At 36.2% G+C, this 22,976-nt stretch overlaps 1 protein-coding gene across 8 annotated transcripts in view; it reads right to left on the bottom strand.

Moving 5' to 3' along the window:
- RYR3 (ryanodine receptor 3) overlaps positions 1-22,976 on the bottom strand; it is a 243,915-nt gene that overhangs the window by 99,497 nt on the left and 121,442 nt on the right. For 5 of the 8 annotated variants that reach the window (XM_065064236.1, XM_065064235.1, XM_065064238.1 and 2 more), the window contains exons 34-42: positions 22,571-22,797; positions 19,310-20,111; positions 18,600-18,800; positions 17,907-18,009; positions 13,816-13,953; positions 7,119-7,392; positions 5,204-5,321; positions 1,307-1,439; positions 62-165 (exon numbers count right to left, since the gene is read on the bottom strand). In XM_065064236.1, coding sequence (XP_064920308.1) covers positions 62-165; positions 1,307-1,439; positions 5,204-5,321; positions 7,119-7,392; positions 13,816-13,953; positions 17,907-18,009; positions 18,600-18,800; positions 19,310-20,111; positions 22,571-22,797 — 2,100 coding nt within the window. The remainder of the gene's footprint in view (positions 1-61; positions 166-1,306; positions 1,440-5,203; positions 5,322-7,118; positions 7,393-13,815; positions 13,954-17,906; positions 18,010-18,599; positions 18,801-19,309; positions 20,112-22,570; positions 22,798-22,976) is intronic. The other 3 variants (XM_065064240.1, XM_065064242.1, XM_065064241.1) reach the window with 1 other exon arrangement.

Raw genomic sequence — 22,976 nt, 5'->3', positions numbered from 1 at the left:
TCTCTTCTAGCACAAGTACAGTGTTTACTAAATAGGTAAACAGGTCAGAGTGACCACTTACCTTATCAAGATCCGGCTCTTCCAATGCTAGTGCAAGCTCATTGTTGTCCATTACAGAGGCTGCTGCAACATCTAGTGGTGTCGAACCTCTCATTGAAGGAAATGCTGCAGAAGAAAGTTCATCAAAAATCATTAAATTCAGTTTGCAGTAATCACAGTCATGCAGTAGAGGGCAGCAATCACGCTGGAATCTAGAACATAAATATTTTAATAGTACACTGTATGGCTGTTCTTCAATCAAGAACATGGTTAACTCTTCTGAAAAATGTTAAAATAAATGCTGCATTCTTTTTTCTGACCTGACATCCACATCTATAAACATACTCAACCACACTGGTTTTAAATGCACACGAATAAATCAGTATTAATAACATGGCAAATCAGAGGAATATTGCACTATTTATTTAGCAGAGCAACAGATTAACTATGTAATTCTGGAAAACCCTATCAATTTGAAGATTTAAAAATATGCATCTATTCTGCTAAAAGAGACACTTTAAAGCTTCAGTGCTACCTGCTTTCTTTTTTTCAGTCTTATCCCATTTCCTGTGTTTAGTATGGGCAAATGAGGGCATTGAAATGGTCACCATGAACAGCTAAAGCCCTGTGAAATCACACTCTACCTTGCCTTGCCATACCTTACGAATATAACCTTCTGGCTAGCCAAGACAATTTTCATCATGTTACAAGATCTGATGCACTCACATTGAAAAACATACATTCAGTGTTCCAAAGGAAAAATATGAAATTCACATCACTGGTCTAAACTTTAGAGGGAAGGGAAATGAAACTAGATGAAACCAGCAAGCACCATAAAGGATTAGTTTAGTTTTAGACTTCCAATCATAACTATATTGAATGGAAAAAAATTCAAAATGTATTAATTTAATCCTATGTTTTTCCAGGTGTTTAAAACCACAGATTTAGACTATTCTGTTTCTAATACAATTTACAGACACATAAAGATGAAGGGAAAATGGAAAAAAATATACGAGTTAGAAGTGAAACCACAAAGTGGTTTAAGATTCAGAGAGGCTTCACAGAATCACAGAATGTTAGGGATTGGAAGGGAACTCGAAAGATCATCTAGTCCAACCCCCTTGCTGGAGCAGGAACACCTAGATGAGGTTACACAGGAAGGTGTCCAGGCCACATGCTTCAACTTGCTAGACAAATTAGGTACTAGTCTCGTGATATCACAGTTCCTCCAGGTCTTGATTTTAGCTGTTACAGCTACATGACGTACCCAGTCCAACGCTGCTGTTTTCCAGTAAGTAACTAAGATGCTCAAACATGGCCTTTTGGTTTTGACGACTAATTCGACAGAAGTAGCACAGGAATCGACAACAGCTTGCCACCATCTTAGGAAAAATGATCTGCTGAAGAAGAAAGTTCACAAAGCAGTGAAATATGTTAATTACCAATCTGTTCCAATTCTTCCTGAACTCCTAACAAGGAAAGTAAAGTGAAGTTGCCAAGGTGACAAGCAGCTGACAGTTGCTTTGCTTCTAACTTAAGAAAGGACCCACTTTTCCTTTTAATTTCGGTATTCGTTAGGCCATCAGGTTTAAATTGTTGAAAAAACATTCCACAGAGGACTATAGGGGACATAAAAGGGGAAAAAAATGGGGAGATAATTCTCATCAAAGCAATCAGCAGGCTAGCAAACACAGTGATACATAGAAACCACAGTTTTCACATAAAACATTTCTACAAGACTCCTACGTTGTTCAATGCATAGGCCTGATAAAATAAAACAAAACATTAAATTGCATGAACTATCCAATACTTTAAAACTGAAAGCAAACAAATCCAGGTCAAACACTTTATTTGCTGCACATTATGTGCAAGGATTTCTCCTCTGAAAACAAAATAATTCCATCTGCAGCACTTGTAAAAGAATGCTTCATACATTGCAATTAGTCATAACATCTGAGATGAACAAGTTATGCCATTCTCACATTTTACTAAAAGAAGCTGAAAGATCAAGATCAATAATTATTTTTATGCTTGTTTAAATGGTTTTCTGCTTTATTAAATTTACCATAATATAGCACTTATTTAAAAGTGCAATATTCAGTTGTAGATCTATGTCCTAAGGATACTCACAAAACCTATGAGAAAATTCATTACCATCAAGAATAATTCTTTTTAAAATAATCTGACTAGCAACCTTTAGGCACAAGCATGCATGTATTCTATATATTAAATATGTTCTATAATATCCAAGGTGACATCCAAGCATTTTAATCACAATATCATGGGTTTTTTTCTTCCTATAACATACTGCCTCCTTCACTTCATACCTTTCAACTACAAATAATATTGCTTATATTTTCTTATAACAATGTCTAATAAATGTTGCTCTCTTTACAAAACAACTCTAATTCATTCTAAGAAGTGAGACCTTTTCACTAAAAGGGAAAACAATCTTGCAAAAAAGGTGATTATTTAATTAAAAGCTATATGACATGTAGCATCTACTCAAGACATCATATGCACTTCCTAACCTGCAGAGACTTGGTTAATTGTACTTTTACTTTGGCACAGTATTTTTCTTAACATATGTGGCTGATTTTTCTGTTTCAGTCATGAAGGAGCTTTTAGGTACAAGAAACATCATATATGATTAATGTTCCTAAACACAGGGTAGACAAACACGAATGATAAGCATTCATTCATTCATGAAAACATTCAACGAAGACTCCAATCCCCAAAATTTACAGGGGTTTTAACAGAATGTGTGACATAAGTTTGTTTAAAAAATGACAGTATCATCAATACTTTAAAAAATCATCAGTTTAGAAATTCCTCATTATTGACAAGAATACATACGAATATGGAATTTAAAAACTTTCAATCAGTAAGAAATAATTTTGAAGTAAAACAATTTAATTATGACAGCCAAAAAGATGTTGCTCAGGATTCTCTGGAAATGAATGAACCACCAACACCAGAAACCAACATGACATAAAGATTGCAAAATTATAAGATTAATGACATGGTCTTTAAAATAACTATTTTAGGCATTAAGATACACACTAAAATCTAACTGTGATGGAAATGCTGAAATCTTGCCCAAGTATTTTTTGGGATATACATTTCCCCAACGAAGTACCTTTCCAGGGTTTTGTTAGTCAGCACTAGCAAAACACTTCTAAGGTACTGAGGTATCTTCAGCCACACCATATTCCACCACACGTCTTCTCATCTGTTTCTGACTCATTTATTAACAGCACAGCTGCAATGAAGCCTGGCACAGATTTTCTTCACTTAAAAGTGACGAACTTTTACCTTCTCACAGTTCCTTCAGAGAAGTGTGAGCTGTAACACTCTCACTACATTTCTCAATACAGCCTCATGATACATTCACTTAACCCAAGAAGCTGGTGATCTAGTTTAAACCATCTGGTGCCACAACCTAGGAAAATGCCCCATCCCTGAACAAAAGACTACATTGTATTGTTCCTCATTCCATCTCTCGAAGCTATAGCACTGAGCAGAAAGAAATGTCCATGAAGCTGGGAAAAGGGAAGATACTAACAATCTAGCCATGAGAAACTTGCTTGAGAGAAGGAAAAGCGTTGTTCTACTGCCCAATGCCAACACTATACTTGAACTGTACATAAGCGACTCACGAGACAAGCCCACAGAGAATTTCAAATGAGTATATAAGACCACAGCTGACCCAGGCATTCTTGCTGTTTCTGGCCCCACCAATTTTTATCCAGAAGAATACCTTATTTTGCAAAGTGAAAGCTCTGCAGTATGCACAAATGTACCTCTTCCAGATGACAGCCTAGTTCTACCTACAGTCAACAACATTTCAAATGAGACTTCTCTGCCAGATTAGAAGTTAAGCATGCCAGCAGAAGGTCAACAGACAGCAGATGCTAGTCATTTTAAAAGCAGTGCTTTCCCTCCAAAATTGCAGTTCTTATGAGGGAAACTTCTGGCATGGAACTCACCTCTCTACCTGTATAGTTCCCTGCCCAATGTTTTTTTCTGTGACATCTCTCCACTGCAACATTTAAAATCCATGCTAATGGTGTGGAAAAATCTTTAATAAGTCTTACTATGCTATTTCATTACATGACTGTGGCCCTGTGACTCCATAAGAAAATTATGGGCTCTGAATCATTAAGTTTTCACACTTAGAGAAAAAATGAGGCACCACAGTCTGGAATAAATCAAATTCCAAATACACCCTATTTCTTCATAGGATTTCTACTCCTATGCAAATTCCAATTCAGCAGGTGAGGTTGTGGATTCCATCTGAGGTTCCTAACTCTCCCCATGCATTTCCTAGAGACAGAGACATAAAATAGGATATTTTGGGTGGCCAGACACATTAAACGCTGCAACAACAGGTTACAAAATAATTTTCTAGGTCTGCATTCCCTTTGAAGGATATAATGATATTGTCTGTAAAGTATTTTTGTAGATATTTTACTAACATTTTCTATGAAAATATTTTTAATAGAATCAGAAGACACTGTGGGATAGAGTTCATTTTCTTTCTAGTAGCTGGTACAGAGCTGTGTTTTGAATTCAGAATGAAAATAATGTTGATAACACACTGATATTTTAGTTACTGCTGAGCCGGTCTGTGGAGGAGGGGGAGATAAAGGGGGACACTTTGCTCCTTCCTCTTCCCCTTCACCTTTCCTTCTCCTCTAGGCTAGTTACAATAGCTTTTGAGAATTTTGAATATCCTTGGGATGTTCAAACCAGCATGTTCCTATTGCTATGTCTCCTGAATGTGTTTCAGGTCTTGTTTAAAGTTAAACAACTCTTGAAGAATATAATTCAGAGTTCTGCCCTGAGGCTGGATAGTTATGAGTGGCAGGTTGTGTGGAATAGCATGGACAAGTACCTAGGACAGAGGGGACCTCCAGCATTTTGGAACTTCACCCCTAAACAAGCTCAGAATCCTGAAAAAGTAGTAAAATATTTGGAAAAAAAGTATGCTGTCACCCTGGCAATTCCAGAGAGATACAAATCACCGCAGTGTGCTAGGGCCTGGCCAATGCCTACACTGGGCCCTGTTCAATGGTATTCAGTACCCCTGAGGGGAACATCCCAGTATACTTTTGGAAAGGTTCAAAATGGAAAACACACAATAAAATTATGGCAGAATTACCTGAGATTTATCTCCTCCTCCAAGTACATTCACCATCACATCCATAACAGTCTCATGCATGCCTAGGACCCTCATTAAGTTAGGATGCTGATAAAACACTTTGTTGTTCATTATATCCCTAAAATGGAAGAAAAGGCAACAATGTGTTTTTAAGAAACACCATTTTAAGTCAAACCAGTGATGCAATATTAGAGATTTCAGAAATATGCATTCATTGTACTAGCATCATTTTAAATTCTTAGATTTCAGCATAATAAAAAAACACCTGACAACAAAATGGTTCACATTTCAATATGCTGTCATTCCTCTAATTTTCATCAATTCTATATAACAACCTAAACTTTCAAATTATTTCAAAATGTCAGTTCTTCATCTTTAAATTGCTCTTGCTATCTGTTCTGTTTAAAGAAAAAATATATTCTGTGATGATCTAAGTGGAAAAGAATATATTGCTATGTTTTAAGTAGAGAATGGGGATCAAGAAATCTAAATCTAAGCTTGTCTCTACAGTAACACCCCTTAATTAATTTTCTCAGTTCACAAAGTAGAAGACAATAAATATACTTAACATTTGAGGTTTCATCAATATTTTAAAAATTTAGATAATCTGTCAGAAGATGTAAATTGGCATACAGCCCCCTTCAATAGACATATTTTAACATTTTCACTCTGCCCACCATCCTCTCAATAAGTTCTAGAATTTGCTGTATTGGTTTCACAATGCAGAACACAATTCGTGTTTTTCAATAGGGAATTCAGGGATTTTTAACATTTTAGGTCAACTTGTTAAAAACAAATAGCAAATAACAGACAGCATGCCTGCTTTGAAGAAATACAGAAAACTGGGAATGGAAGATGACTCATAATAAAGCACCTCTAGGAAGAGGGCTACATGTGTTCATTTTAGACAAAACGTACCCTTTATCCTCCTAGAATTCTCAGCAACTTTAAAAATTCAGCATCAGGGACAAATTAGTTAATCCTCTCACATACTAACTAATGAGTTGTTACCATGACTTGCTCAATTCAACTGAAGAGATTAGTCTTTGCAATTCTTACAAAATCAACATCATGAAGTATTAAGAATAATGGAAGTTCCTCACAACTGTTGTAAAGAAGAGAACTTATTCAACGCTCTTGGATGAACGACAAAAAAAAAAAAAAAATACAGTTCTCAGGTAACCATACTATCATTTTCTCTGTTTTTAAACACACCATTTTAACTGAAGTAATTAATTTTCTGTGATTTTTTTTTTCCTTCCAACAATCTGGCAATTGTTCACATAAGAGTATTAATAGACATGCAGGCATGCACCATAATACTGCTGCTTAACAGAGGTAATTCATAGAAAAGATATAAGAAAAAAATATTATCACATCAGCAGGTGTTACATAAAGGCAATTTCTTAGAATTCTAATGTTATAAAGGATAAAATAAGCAGCCTTCTGTGTTCAAATGCTTTAAGTTGCCACTGATGATGGCATAATAAATACTAAGCATCTTGAAATATTTCAGACCACAGGAAAACTTTGCTGGTTCTACCTAACTGCTTGCACAAACTTTTGAATTAAAAAGACACCAGCAAGTGTATTCATTCATGCATGAAACATAATGTGAGCTTTAAGTTTGGAAAAGATGTAGTATTGACACCAATAAAGATTTAAGTTATCTGTTTTCTCCAGAGATGCTGAAACATGTACTTTGATGAAGCTTTAAGCATTAGGCTTATCTACAGTACTGCTAGAGAGATCAGTTGGAGCCATCTTGGAACTATCTGTGAAAATGAAAATTTCTGTTACATATCTGCATTTTACTACAGCAGTTATTTTCATCCAGGATCTAAACTGAAGGTATTTACGAATATAACAAAAAGCTTTACATAAACTTAAACATGAAATTATGTTAATTCCATACCCTAATCCATTAATCATTAGCAATTCCTCCTCTTTTCCCATCCTGACGCTGAGAAGTGAGCGAATCTGGCCCAGTGCTGCGAGCAGGTTAATGGTGTCCTTCACAGAGGCAGCACTAATGGTGTATGCTTTCCTCAGGGCTTGCAGGAGCTCACCAATGCTGTCATATTGCCTGCGAAGGAGGGTGTACATAATCCGAACTAATTCTGGATCTTGAATATGATCTTCCTGGGACCAGCGCACCATAGTCTGCGATATGAGTTCTTTCAGTGTAGCTAAAATAATAAAATGCATAATATGTTACTAGCTATTGCATCAACAATAAATGCCAGAATTACTAGATGAGAGTAGACAATGTGGCAGTTGTAAACCAGCAAAAGAATACAAACAAACCACACAGGATTTTTCAACTGGAAAAATAATTTTTAACTCTTTCAAGATAAGTGTGATGGTCTTGAGAGATGGTAAAAAGAAACATACTTAGTATTCAAGCCAATACAAGCATTGTTTGCAGTGAAAACTTCTGAGTTGATCATGACTCTAAGAATCATCCCTGTAAGTTAAATGCTATATTTAAACTTCTAATTTGTCCTTCATTCCTACATCAAGGTTTATAAATTAGCACCAAGTGCAGCACAAACACCTTTTCATTAGGAATTACTGAAACTGAATTTTATAATGCCAAAAACCAATGTAGTTTTGATGATCATCAGCCTATGTTTGGAATATAGAAATTGGCAACTAATTTTTCAGTAAACAGTTGATTAGCTGACAAGTTAATTTCAGTTACAGCAGAAATACTCATGAATGTGAGATCAGCTTGAAAACAATTTTGTTGGGGTGAGGGAGGAAATAAAAATCTGTTTTAAACTTCAAAAACTGCCAGAAAGGAGGATGATAGCTCTGCCTTTTAAAATCAAATATGCAATTCAGGGGCTAGTCAGGGTATCTTGAGCAGCTTTTAATGCTCATTCACTTGAACTGTTTTGCTATTCAAACAAAGGATCTACATTGTCTTCAAAAAGATGATCTACCTGGAAACATTTCAGAAACATATGATGATGCAAACACCCTACGGAGTAGGAGATGCCAACTAACTTAGAACAGAGGAATTTAATCTGTGTTTCCCATCTGTTTGGAGAAAGCCACTGTCACCTGGGAACACACTTTCTAAAAAATTTGCATTGTTTGGAACTACAGCATGCATATTGCTTGAAGGAGCTCTTTTGTATACATTACACATTCAGTGACCACGAAAACAATTTTTCTGAGCCCAGAGTTTAGGAAAATTACCAGAAAAATAAACACATGTTCCAGTCCATGTTCCAACAAATATTCATTGTTGATATAAAGTAGAACAGGTTTCTTTCCTGCATTATTAGCGAAGTTACCTCTTGATTTTCCCAAAGTTCTTCCAATGGTAAGAACTGACCCCTCCCAATTTCCAGCACAAAAGCATTTACAGCTAGTGTATATCCATTTATTTTTGTGTTGCTAACTCTTCTTCCTTACAGTTTACTTAATGATATATTTACAGAAAATCATCATTAATTCTCAGATTTTGTTCAATAAACAGGCCCTTTTCTTTGGGGACATATTCTGTATTTCGTGAAGACAGCCCTATTCTTAGGGGCCTGTTATCAATGAAAACATTAAACAAACTTTATTCCAAAACACTGTGTAACTGTCCTCAATCAAAGCAATTTCTTCTTTCAGTGAAACAAGGCAATCTTCTATTTGATTCTTGCACTAAACTCTTCTTTCCTGGACTAACTAATAATTTCCTGTAACTTTCCAACTCAATGAGTGCCACTGATTTCTGGTTATATAAATATAATACACTTCTGTCAGAAAGCCTATAATAGTATTAAAGAGTATAAATACTACTCTGGCTTTCTGACTAGAGGGGGGGAACAGGATAAGCATTGGATAAAGAACATCCTGAAGTGGTAAACTCAAGGAGTTCGTTTTTCCTCTTGTGAAATTATGTTAGGTCTTCGATAGCTCAGGTGATGGCCTCTCTCACAAGGCTAAAGTACTAAATATGCACCATTTTTTGTCTTTCTGTTTTACAAATCTTGTTCCTTAGTACTGCAAGAAATATATAATTTTTGTTGGATTGAAAGGAATATTACTTTCAAAGTAATATGATATTCTGGATTTTTATTGTTTGATGAGGGAAAATACCGTATGATTCACTCCAAACAGATATTTTCCACTTTGGCAACAAAAATATTATCTATGCTGACTCAATTATACACGTGAGTTAACCATCAGATATTTATGCACATATAGCTAAAAGATTATTACAATTTTTAGTACAAACATAATATCCCACAAGAAACACATTCTCATGAAATGAGAAAACAAAAACCAAATTGTTTGCCTGACACTGAATTGTCTATGCAGAGGTTCCCATGCATAAGTGCAACAAAATGATCCTGTGGGTTTTAGAGCCTTTCTCTGGAGTTTTGAAAATTTTTCTCCATAACAAGTGTTAGTGTTTCTTAAGTTTTAGTACCTCCGAAGGTTTTAATTTTTTTTTATCCTGATAGGCTTTTAAGTGGCATATTGCTATATGTAATTACTTTTAGGCAATATGGCAAATAGCTTTGGAGAAATCAATTACGTCCTTGCATGGATTAATTTTTGGTCAAAAAAGAAGAAATGGAGGGTAGTACTAAATGGTAGTGATCACAAAGAGGGAGAAACAGCAGTGAAGTTCTGCAGGTATCCGTGCTGTATTCTGTGATGTTAAGCACCTTCCTTCCCTAAAAGACCTGAGGAGGGGATAAACAGACGCAAATACGTTTGATGATACAAAGTTATGAAGGATAGCAAACACGAGGAAAACTGAAAAAAGATGCAGAATTTAAAAGAATGAAACTGGGCGATAAAATGGTGATGAAATTCACAAAAATAAACAGCAAATAAAATGAGATAGGAAAATATAGTCCTAATTTATAAATAGAACAATAAAATGTTAACAGAGATAAGATCTGGCAGATAGATCCATGGAAATCACAGAATCACAAAATAGTTGAGGTTGGAAAGCACCTCTGGAGTCCATCTGGTCGAATCCTCCTGCTTAAGCAGGGTCACGTAGAGCCAGTTGTGCGGGACTGTGTCTAGACGGCTTTTGAATATCTCTAAGAGGGAGAACTCCCTGATCAAAGATGCTAAAAGTTTACATTTGCTCAAGTTGCTCAAGTGGTGACTACACAAAATCTGTCAGAAAGATACAATGAGGATATAGAAACGTAAACCTCTTTAGACTCAGGAAATCTCCTAAACTGAAGATAACTGGAGATTGTGACAACATTAAAGTTGCAAGTATCATATCTGACTGTTTTGTTCTTACGTGTCCCTAGATAACCATTGTGGTCACTGTTTGAAACAAGGTATTGCATTGGGTGGATCTGAATCATTACAGCCAGTCTTACCCATTATATTATTCCAAAACTGTAGAGTCTACTTAGCGCTTCTAGCTCTGAGTGCATAAGATTCATTCCCAGGATTGATTTCTAATCTCAATATTTCTTAAAGACACAGAACTTTGCAGTCCAGTTTCTACTGTCTAAAACTAGACACTTCGCAAGTTGCCGCTCCCAGCCACTTTCACATCCTTGCCCACATATAAGCACAGCAGTTCATTTTTGGGACTTCTAGCTGAACTCCTGCAAAGAGGAAAGCCAGAAACACTAGTAAAGTTTGACAAACCTTTTATTTATGAGCCTTTAAGAGGCATTAGAGTTAAAACCTTCAGGAAATAAGAGTACTGTTCTTTGTAGGCTGCTGTTACGCCTTCTGTGCATCTTAGTTTAGGTGTAGCAGAGTCTGCTTAGAGTCTCTTTTTCTAATCAGATGTTAAGTGACAATGATCTGTTGTTTCCTCCCTTCTAATCCTTTATTACCCTCTTTTGCCCTATACTGAAACAGAGAAGCTGCTGTCTTTCTTGCACTTGAGCAAACAGGTCTCCTTGCAACTCACTCAAAAGATGAGAATAGATTAGAAAAAGAATAAGTGATGACTTCACCATGATCTCAGTAATAATTAGCAATAGTCTGATACTCTTTTTGAATGCTAATAAGTCATAAATGTACTGTACTGCAACCAAGTTTTCTATAATTAAAATTTAAAAAACACGCAACAAGATAATGGAGCTACCAGCTGGTGGGAAGTCTGTTGTAAGTAACAACTAGTAAGTTAATGGTCTGTGGTTTTGGTGTAAGTAGCACTCTAAGGAACAAAGTCTCAAAGGACACACAAAAAAATTTATTTTATTTCCTCTGCATAAAGGTAATTACAAAAAATATAACACCATGTAAGTGTTCAAATACTTGCTGGATAATGCTTCTGAATGTGATTGTATGAATATGAAGAAAACTTGCTGTAAAAAATTTGTAGTCTCCTTTTCTGATTGCTTTATGCCATTAAGCATTTTCAAGTAATAAGACATGAAATACGGCAAGCACACAGCATTTGTGTATAAATCACAACAAGCGTTGTTTTAACTTACGCTTCCACAGAAAAGATAAACTTTCCATCTTTTTGTATTCCAAAAAGGATTAATTACAGCACTAAGTCTATGCATCATTCCCTCTGTGAGTAGAATAACATTGACTTAACTACATTTTTGTTTCTTACAAGAACTAACTTTAATTCAAGAGTAAAATATTTCATTGATTAACATCTGTCAAGCTCCACACAGCTTTCTCTTAGTGAAACATACAAAATGGATATATACGTTATCAAGTGACACATACATCATATGAATCAAGTCCAACCAACCTCCACAGTGCCTTGTAACATGTAGCATCAGGCCTTTTCAAGAAGAAAGCTCATCAACCTATCTGCCCAGCATCAGCCAAGAGAGATCTTGGACTGTCTGGCCTAGAGAAGGCTCAAACGCAATCTCCTTGACGTATATAAATACCTGAAGAGTGGGTGTAAAGCAGCACTGTATACATGTAGGAGTAGCTACATTTATACAGTCCTAAAATTACATTTGGCCCATTGAAGGCAACTGTGAGGCTGATGTGGCCCCCAGTGAAAATGGGTTTGACACCCCTGGTGTAAAGCAAAGAGAACCAGGCTCTTTTCAGAGCCCAGTGACAGGACAAGAGGTAATGGGCACAAACTGAAACACAGGTGGGTCTGTCTGAACAACAGGAAAGACTTATACTTTGAGGAGGACTGAGCACCGGCAAAGGTTGACCAAGGACATTGTGGAGTCTCTAGTCTTGGAGTTATTAATAATCAAAAGCCATCTGGATACAGTCCTGGGCAACCTATTCCAGGTGGCCTTGCTTGAGCAGTGGCATTGGACCACATGACCTCCAGAGATCCCTTCCATCCTCAGCCATTCTGAGGTTCCATGAATCACTGCCACAGGGCATTAAAGATCTGAAAACACAGGAATAAAGACTATCTATTGGCTTACTCTTCCACAATTAAACTAATTAACTTTAAAAAAATGAATGTATTGTTTCAACAGTTACTCTCTGTTCTCTGTTGTCCTTCTTCAGATTTGCTAGGTGGAAGGACTGTTTTCAGAGGTGTAATATACATTCTCTCGTGTATATTGTTCCTAGGTCTGTGGAATAAATTCTCTCATCTCATTAGTTTCAAAACATATATACAGACTTTTCAAGTGTTTTGAGTTAAATATTTCTACTTTTAAGAAATGTTAATAGCTTAATGTTACTCAGAAAACACACAGCGATATCCAAGTCCCCCTCCTCTGTAACATTCTGCTGCAGAAAGGAACACTGAAAAAACTTTCTGTTAAATCGTGTCTGTTCTTGTCCCATATATTTAAGCAACATGAAAGCTCACTGTAAAGGACAATGAGATTTATAAACTATAGAGAAAAGTTTTCAGGCAAATTGATAATACCTAGACAGTATTCTTCTCTGCTCTCTGATTTTAGAGACACATGTTAAACATCTAGAGAAGCAAAGAGTAGAATAAAATTCTGGAAAATTCTGTTAATTCAAGCATACATGAATACAAAATTTGTACTTGTGAATATAAAAGTGTTCCTTCTTTTTAGTTAGTCAAATAGATTGATTTTTTTTTAATTCATAGGGTTATGGTCAGAAAGGATATGGTATGGAGATATATATATGTGTGTGCCTGTGATAAATATGTGTGTGCCTGTGATGAGTTTTTAATGAATGCATATATTCACCATCATCAAGTGAAAAAAGTGAAAGCCATTCCTTTTTATACAAAACACAAAGAACTGTAAAACCATTTTGTTACATATATCCTGGTACTGAGATGCATACATCTTCTCAGAGAGCAAAGAAAAATAAAATGGAGTTATGCTGTAAAGAAAGTTTTTGCATCTAAAAAAACCACATATAAATGGAAACTCTGCAATTTTGGAATGCCTTTGTCTAAACTGTTGTGCCATAGATAAATGTTTAAATTTCTTTGAAAAGAATATGTACATTTTCAACCCTAGAGTTAATTACTTGGATCCAAAATCTTCTACCCATTTTAACTTCTTGTTTAAGAATGCATCCAAGATGTTCAATATGCAGGACAACTGTTCTAGGAGGCAGAAGAAACTTAAATGGACAGTGTCTTTCACTTTGCTATAAAGTTTTAGTGGACAATACACTCTCGTAGACATTGTACATCCTGAAATCTTGCATTACGGAAGTATTTATGTAGACAGAAAACTTACTAGGAGATTTCTCTTCTTCCTCCTTAGGCTCTACTTTTTCTGCTTTCGGTGGACCTTTGATTTTGTACATTAACGAACGGAGTTTGCCAGTCAAGGAGGAATCTTCCTCTTCCTCTTCCTCTTCTTCTAGTGGAATACCTTAGCAGATAATAAAACTGGTTAGAAACAAGACTTAATTTTTGAAGATTAACTCTTTTTCAATATTTAAATTATAGCAAAATATCCACATCGATCTTTTTAACCAGCAGATTTCACATAGGAAAAAAGATGTAGTAAGGCCAGCAGCTTTAACGTATTAGCTACAGTAGCACCCCTTGAATTATGCTTATTTCAGTATACATACCTCTTATATCTAGATTTATAGTACTATTTTTTTTGGTATTATGATCAAAGAGGTGATATTTTTTGAAGATTCTACTATGGCCATTAATTTTGACTCTGAGTCATATTTGATTAAATATGTGATCTTTTGTTTCATATTGCAGAACATAAGCTAAAGAAAGAAAAGTGTGGTTGTGTGTCCCAATATATTACAATTTTTTAGTTGAGATATTTAGCAGTCATAAACAAACCTGTTAAATGAATTTAAAACAATAAGAAGAGAGATGTTCAGAGATTATACCAGTGATGCATGGTTTTCATGAAAATGTTTACGATCAGAGAGGATGTCATTTTACATGGTAGTTTAATACAGTTCAGTTCACCACATTGCTTCACAACCATTCAAAGCATTTTCAAATCTTTCACAGCTCTTAGTGATGATCAGATACCACATGTGTTATGTGCAGAAGGACAGAACATCTAAGCAGGTTTCCTTCAGACCACAGCTAATCGTGCTGAGCTGAAAAATAAGCTTTTGCTCTTTGGCTGCTGGTTGAAGTGAAAATGAGAAAAGGAAAAGATTTCCAGACAGAATACTAAGATATGAGCTGGAGCAGAGGGAAAAGAATAAACTGAACAGGCTAAAGCAACTATTAAAAAAGAAAAAAAAAAAGAAAAAAAAAAAGGAGAGAAAAATAGAACCGAGCAGGCTTCGCTGCTGGCACCTACCAAGGGGAAGGAGTTAAAGTTATGACTAGGAGTGACTAAGTGACTAGGAGACTAGGAAGAAAAACATTCAGAGGCGGTGGGAAAGAATGAGAGACCTAGAAACTGAAATTGGAGACTACATATGGAATCTTTGGAATGGAAAAAGTGAGACTGGCTGGGCAAAACAAAAAGTTAAGAATGAAGGAAGGCTGCAGTCAGTCTCAAAAACATAGGAGCAGGAAATTGTAGCCAATAAGAAGAGGAAAGAGAAAGCATACATGTATGCTAAGGAAAGCAAAAAGCTATCTGGCATTTAAAAAAAAAAAAAGGAAAAAAAGAAAAAAAACCCAGACCCTCAAAGCAAGAGGAGACAATTGGAGAAGAACTCTTGAGTTCAAGAAGAAATGCACTGGCACAATGAGTAAAGACAGTGTTGGACTGAAGGAGGTGGGATCTGTGACTGCTCCAGGCAGGGTCTTACCCAGTGCCTCATATAATTCATTGTTCATTCTGCATTCCTTTAGCATTTCAGTCCATTCAGAAGCTGACCATCCCATATTGCTACTGGTTAATCACTTAATTCAGGTGGCCAGAGGTCTGTGCATTAGAACAGAGGGTTCCAACCCAGATAAGTGTCAATTCGATATTATACAATCAAGTCTGTTGTACACTTGCTTAGTTTGTTTACAACCAAGAAATTACATGCAAAAATTATGATAGAGGACTATTATTTTGCAGTCAAAATTAACCATTCACAGTTAGGACATGCTGAGATTAAGACTGCGTGAGTAACTTTAATTCAGACTATTTGCATACATTCATTATGAAGCAGCCTTTAATTACTTGATTGCATACATATTTTTCCACTTAGACTGCAAAGCATACTTAGTATTAAAAGGCTGATTAAATATTCTGAGCACAACTATTCATTTTATCTGCAGCTGTGATTGCTTAGTACTGATTTTCAGGACAAAGTCAGGACACAGATAATGAGAAGCATTTATCCACAGCGACCACCTATGATAAATCTGTACAAAGTAATGAATATAGTTTTATTTATAACCCAGAGGATCATTAAACTATTTTAATAATGAGACTGTGCTTTCTGCCCTTCTCTATCTTCAATTCTCTCTCATTCAACACACACATTTATAATGTATTAAACAATAATAAAAGTACGCCCCTAAAAAGGAAAAAACAAAACAAAACACCACCAACCAAAAACCCCACACAGTATAGTTTCACTTCACGAAAAGATGAAGAGTGATCAGGAGCTAAGCTAATTCAATATCAGCAACAAGACTACGAGGTAAAATAAATATATTACAAAGTTAAGACACTTCAAGTGAAGCTGAGGATCTTCCATGAGGTTCTTCCATAATCTTCACCCTGGTGTCTCAGAGAAATCTCTGACGCCAAATAGGCATTATCTTTGAAAACCAGAGGATAGAGCAAGTGCTAAGTGACTCAACAATGTAGTCAATGGTATCTATCTCAATAAAAATGGAGAGAAAGGGGAGTGTTTATGAGGATAACTATTAACTTTAAAGCTTGGAAGAAAAATGCTGGAATGAAAGAAAGAGATTTAGTAAGCATTTAGAAGCAAGGAGGAATAACACAGGAATGTCAAAAAACAAATTACCTTAAACCAACTAAATTTCCACCTATAATGTAACTAACCTTACAGATACAACCCTTGATTTTAAGGACTTCTTATACTGTCTTACACAATTTCCTCCAAAATAAGCTGATGAAACACAACCTAGGTACCCACTGACTTACTCAACTTTGACTGAGGCTAAGGTTGAGGTTGTTGAAAATGATAAATCTGGTTTATTATGAAATTGCAACTTGATCGTTGCTGGAGATTCCAATAGGGTACTGAGAAATAGCAGCACAAGGTGACAGCAGAAGCCATAACAATACAAGCACAGAATGGTGTAGGAGGCACCATGGCTACAAACAGAAATTACAAACTGTTAATTACAGGTCACTAAATGCAGGTCAACAAATGCAATTCCATGAACTGGGTAAAACTGGTTTTATAGACAACCAGTGAAGAAAGAACTAGCAGCTGTATTAGTAAACATTTAAAAGTGACCTCAAGCAAACAGAAGGAGAAGGAAGAAACTATTAAGATTACAGTGCTCTTCCTGGGGAAGAACTTGAGATGTTGTCAATTCACAGTAATGACCCTGTCCCCTTCTTGAACAAGATGGGTGCCATCAACCATAGGACCAAGAAATGCACTGGAAGAGTGACTACCAATATATTTATCAAGTAGGTAGATATGAAAAAACTTGTGTATCACTTTTAACTGCGTAGTTATTAGGAATGAGAAGTAATAACTGGATGACTCAGACCATAAATGTTAGTAACTTTGTAAATGGACTGATAATTCCAAGATTGTCTTAATTAAACTGAGATCTCAATAGACTAACAAAAGATTCTTGGCATCACATCTAAAATGTAATTCCTTAACCCAAATAAATTGCACAGGCTACCCATTGTAGCTCACCCTTGAACTACACCCCAAGGACATTAAAATTAAGTGACTGGGGCAAGTAAAGCTATTATCTGCAGTGCGACAGCATTTTATAATGATTGACCACCACAGTTATGTGTACACCAGAAAACTAAGCTAAAGCAGCAGCACCCCTTACCTACTGTTTTTAATTAGATTTTCTAACACTTAACTTCACAGCAATAATGTTTCAGTACCTTTTATCTGGTTGTACACATACACAGGTTTATACAAATCTTTTAAGGTAATTCAAACTTCTTTTTGGATTGTTTTTATTTTTTCTAAATAAGTCTAAAACTGACATATAAACAGAACAATACCAATAATATTTAATAGGTACATACCAATGGAACTTAAAACCATGCAGGGTTTCCAATATTTTTGTAACATGCATGAAAGTCTCTCAGGAAAGTCACCATGTAGACAGTAAGACATTTAACAAAGAAACTTCGGGCTGGTATTTTTTTAAACTGATCTGTTCTTTTTTTCATGTAAAGTGTCAAACAAATACAAACCATAACAAAACCTTGCCACTCACCACAGTGAATTAAAAGATCATCATGAAATTCATATAACTCATCCCGAATTTCCTCTGGACAGGGACAATCCTCTCCCAGTTGAAAATTCAGCAACATATTAATCTTTAAGGGAGTTAAAACACAGTTACAACACTGAGGTAAACTAAGACATACTCTAATGTATAGCCATTCTTTATCTGTTTATAATCAAATTTATAATCACATTAACACAAAACACAGTCTTCTAAGACAGCTTAAAGGACATACTAAAGCCATAGTACTTTGCAAGCTTTAATTATGATTAACATCAAAATACAGCTACACATACTAATAAAGCTGTTTCCTGGAGTTAGAAAAGACTATTTCCAACATACAGACATCAGCACAACACTAACTTCCTGTTAACTTCTGGCACATGAAATTATCAAATTATCATAATCTTGCAGAACTGGATGAATCTCAGGTCCTCAGCACTAGGCAGTAATATTCAATTTTTCTATACTGTTGAGAACTCTTAATTTTGTTTTAGAGTTCGAATTCTGGAGCACAAGTATAAGCATTCTGACATTCAGTATTTTGTGGTATCTTAATAAATTTTTATTTCAAATTCAATTTTGTTTCTCTAGTAGTACCAATAGCAGTTTAGAACTAAGAACGCTATTATCACACAGAATTTCTATTATTTTTAGATTCAAACATTTGTTTAATATTACCTGTTCCTGAGGAGGAGACCGAAATTCTTTTGTCTTCTTGGCAGTCAAAGCAGCAGACATGTTCAAGGCTTGCATGAGTTCATTGTACCTGTACTTCTGATTACATTGCAATTTTGATACATAACGGTCTGCAAATGATACAATTGCTTCCACTCTATGTTGTAGCTCACAGTCACAGAAATAATTGAGTAAATGACACATCTAGGATAGAAAAAAACATAATTAAGTTCAACAGTTCAGCAAACTCTAGTTGGGGAAGAACTGTAGTGGATACTATACATTGCAACAGACTGTAAAAAATAGACTTTTTTCCCCTATTTTTTACTGTAAAGGTGACAAATTTACAGTTTTATTATCTGATTGATAACACTATATTGTATTTGCATTGTTTCACTCCAAGCACTCAAAACATGTAGAAATGATAGATTCATAGAATAAGTTGGGTGGGAAGGGTCCTTTAAAGACCATCTGGTACAACCCTCCCTTGTTTAAAACACACCTATGAAAGAAGTACTTGCATATCTATTTTGAGTGTAGATACACGTAGAAAGAATTGCATTATCATCAAATTTGGTTATTAATGTGACGTTGTAAGGCAAAGTGGAATAAAGATCTTCAGGATTTCAAATCTTTCAAACTATAGGGAACAGACAAGCACTACCTTTCATCAATAGTGGAACACATGTAATATATTTATATTAAATGGTCACCTGAAGTTTAACAGATTCTGGTAATCTTGTCTGCAATAATCCCTTTGCAGGAGCTTTCGTTTCTTTTATTGCTTTCTCCCCAGCTTCTACAGCTTTTTCTTCAACTTGTGTAACTTCTTCCTTTTGCATCCTCTCTTCTGTTTCTTCCTTGTGATCTCCAAACACATTGGGATCAATGAGGAGTAATACCTGCTTCACATCATCATCATCAAAAACCCCCATTATGAGCAATGTTGCTATCAGTTTAAGAACAGGAACAAACTGGAATGCAACCTGTCCTCCTACAGGGTCTCGTATATGAGCACCGCTACACTGTACTGCCTCTGTCAGCATACTTATGGCCTTGGATTTCAGTATATCAAGGGGTATCTCTGGGCTGGATGTCTGACATTCTTCACTGGCCAAAATAAAGCATGGAGTCGAAAAATTAAAGTCTGGTTTCAGACAAGTGCTAAGCCCTACTCCAGGTAAACCATGTTTCTTCGTTTCATCAGGATATAACTTAATAGTTCGAGTTTCATCTGTAACTGGAATGATAAATTCATTATTCATCATGAGCTTGGCTTTCTTGGCATACTCTAAATGAATACTAATGAGCAAGTCGTAGAATCCAGAACGTAGGAGACCAGGTAAATATTGGTTATCTATTGTGTAAAAAAGTTGAGATACATCCACATGGCTACAAAGTGCATAAGCAACTCTAGTGTTACCTAGAGCACTAACTGAGCAATAGAGCTTTAAAGTGTGATAGTGAAACATCATCAAATCTTCTTGTTCACATAGTTCCAAAATATCAACGCATCTGTTAGGAAATAAAGAAACAGAACGCAAGTCAATTTCATGACTAGTGATTTTGTAAAAGAAAAGTTCTATAGTCTCTTTGGTCAGTTCCACTTTAAACCAATAAGCTGGATACTGACTAATCTTAACGAGTGCATCACTAAACCACTGGAAAGGTGGTAATTTGATGAGATTACTTACAATTACTACTCCATACGGGGGAAAAAAAAAAAAAAAGAAAGGAAAAATGTAAGACAGAGAATCTTCTTTGGAATCCAGGGTAAATTAGAGCTTGTTTTTAAAAGAAATGTATTTGGAATACTTAAACTCTGTGGTAATACTGTCACTTAACAGTGCCTTTACAGTTTATTGAAGATTACTATTTCATTTTTTCCACAATACACAGTATTTTTTACTCTTTTATTGAATTCAGTTTGATTAATGATAGATAAAATTGGTTATTGAATTATTCACAGAATCGCAGAATGTTAGGGATTGGAAGGGACTTCAAAAGATCATCTAGTCCAATCCCCCTGCCGGAGCAGGAACACTTAGATGAGGTTACACAGGAATGTGTCCCGGAGGGTTTTGAATGTCTCCAGAGAAGGAGACTCCACAGCCCCCCTGGGCAGCCTGTTCCAGTGTTCTCTCACCCTCACTGAGAAGTTTCTTCTCAAATTTAAGCGGAACCTCTTGTGTTCCAGTTGGCACTCATTACCTCTTGTCTTACCATTTGTTGTTACTGAGAAGAGCCTGGCTCCATCCTCATGACACTCACCCTTTACATATTTATAAACGTTAATAAGGTCGCCCCTCAGTCTCCTCTTCTCCAAACTAAAGAGACCCAGCTCCCGCAGCCTTTCCTCATAAGAGAGATGCTCCACTCCCTTAATCATCTTTGTTGCCCTGCACTGGAATCTCTCCAGCAGCTCCCTGTCCTTCTGGAACTGAGGGGTCCAGAAATGGAAACAATATTTCAGGTGTAGTCTCACCAGGGCAGAGTAGAGGGGAAGGAGAACCTCTCTTGACCTACTAACCTTCTAATACACACCAGGATGCCATTGGCCTTCCTGGCCACAAGGGCACAGTGCTGGCTCATGGTCATCCTGCTGTCCACCAGGACCCCCAGGTCCCTTTCCCTTAAACTGCTCTCTAATAGGTCATTCCCTAACATATACTGGAACCTGGGGTTGTTCCTGCCCAGACGCAAGACTACATTTTCCCTTGTTATACTTCTCTCCAGCCTGTGCAGGTCTTGCTGGATGGCAGCACAGCCTTCTGGCTTGTCAGCCACTCCTCCCAGCTTGGTGTCATCAGCAAACTTGCTGATAGTGCACTCTAGTCCCTCATCCAAATCATTGATGAGTATATTGAATAATACTGGCCCCAGTACTGACCCTTGAGGCACTCCACTAGATACAGGCCTCCAACTGGACTCCGCCCCATTGACCATGACTCTCTTGCTTTTTCTTTCGGTTAGTTCACAGTCCCCCTCACTACCTGATCGTCCAGTCCACACTTCCTCAGTTTAGCAGCAAAGATGCTGTGGGAGACTGTGTCAAATGCTTTACTGAAGTCAAGGTAGACCATATCCACTGTTCTGCCATCATCTATTCATCTCGTTATGTCTTCATAAAAGGCGATGAGGTTGGTCAAGCATGACTTCCCCTTGTTTAAGCCATACTGACTTCCCCTAATGACCTTCTTATCCTTGATATGCCTTGAGATGGCACCAAGGGTAAGTTGTTCCATCACTTTCCCAGGGATGGAGGTGAGGCTGACCGGTCTATAGTTACACCCAGGTCCTCCTTCTTGCCCTTTTTGAAGACTAGAGTGACATTTGCTTTCCTCCAGTCCTCAGGCACCTCTCCCATTTCCCAAGACTTGGCAAAGATTATTAAAATAATTTGCAAAATAACTGAAAAAACTACAGCAGTTAAATTATCTTTCTGCTGCTCTTTTGCTTATAGTTTGATTTGTCGCTGGTTGCAACATTTGATATTTGGATAGATTTTTATTAAACTCACTCCCAAGATAAAAACTAGTGAAAATCAAAGCCAGGATCTTGTAATTAAGAACATGAAAACTTATTTCATGTATATTCAGACCAAATGATACAGGAACAGATTACATGTTTTTATCACAAAAATAAAAAACAAAACACCCAGCAAAATAATAGTTGCATGTTCTCTAAATCTTTTTCAAGCTAAGAAAATCTCTGTGTTTAAAGACCTAGAGATTTAAGAGATATTGTATTATAATTTATATAAAGTCAAATAGTCACGTTTTCTCTTACATGTGCAAATGTCACCCCATGGCATCAAAATCATCCAGCCTCTTGTATCTAGCTAAATTTCACAAATACAGCAGGTAAGAACAGAAATTGTAAATATTCTCTAAGGCAGGTTTAACCTATACCCAGATATCAGTTTTCAATACATATTGTCCACATCAAGGCACTGTAGTTCCTCCCAAATGTACCTGTTTTCTTCTGGAATATGCAGTGCCATCATCTGCAGAGGTTCCAAACACTGCACAACCCAGCCATGACGTTCACTGACACGCTCAGTTTCTACTTTTAGAAAGCTGTTTGGCATCCTACTCCATAAAACAGGTGTAATTGTTTGCACATCAAGGCGAGGGGGACACTGAGGAACAGGATTTCTTTCTTCACTTTTAAAGATTGCTGCTGACAAAGGCATGGTATTCTGAAACAAAACAGTGTATTAAAATTATTTTTTAACATCTAATTACGAATAAACCTATAATACTGAAAGGGAATATAATTTACTGATAGCGAAGAACACATAGAAATATGTAAGTTATTGTAATAAACAAATCCATTAAAAAGCAAAACAAACAAACCAAGCTTAAGGGTATTCTCCCC

This window comes from Columba livia, chromosome 5 (genome assembly GCF_036013475.1).
Source record: "Columba livia isolate bColLiv1 breed racing homer chromosome 5, bColLiv1.pat.W.v2, whole genome shotgun sequence".
NCBI lineage: Eukaryota > Metazoa > Chordata > Aves > Columbiformes > Columbidae > Columba > Columba livia.
The sequence above is the reverse complement of the archived record's forward strand: the minus strand, read 5'-3'. Positions and strand labels throughout refer to the sequence as shown.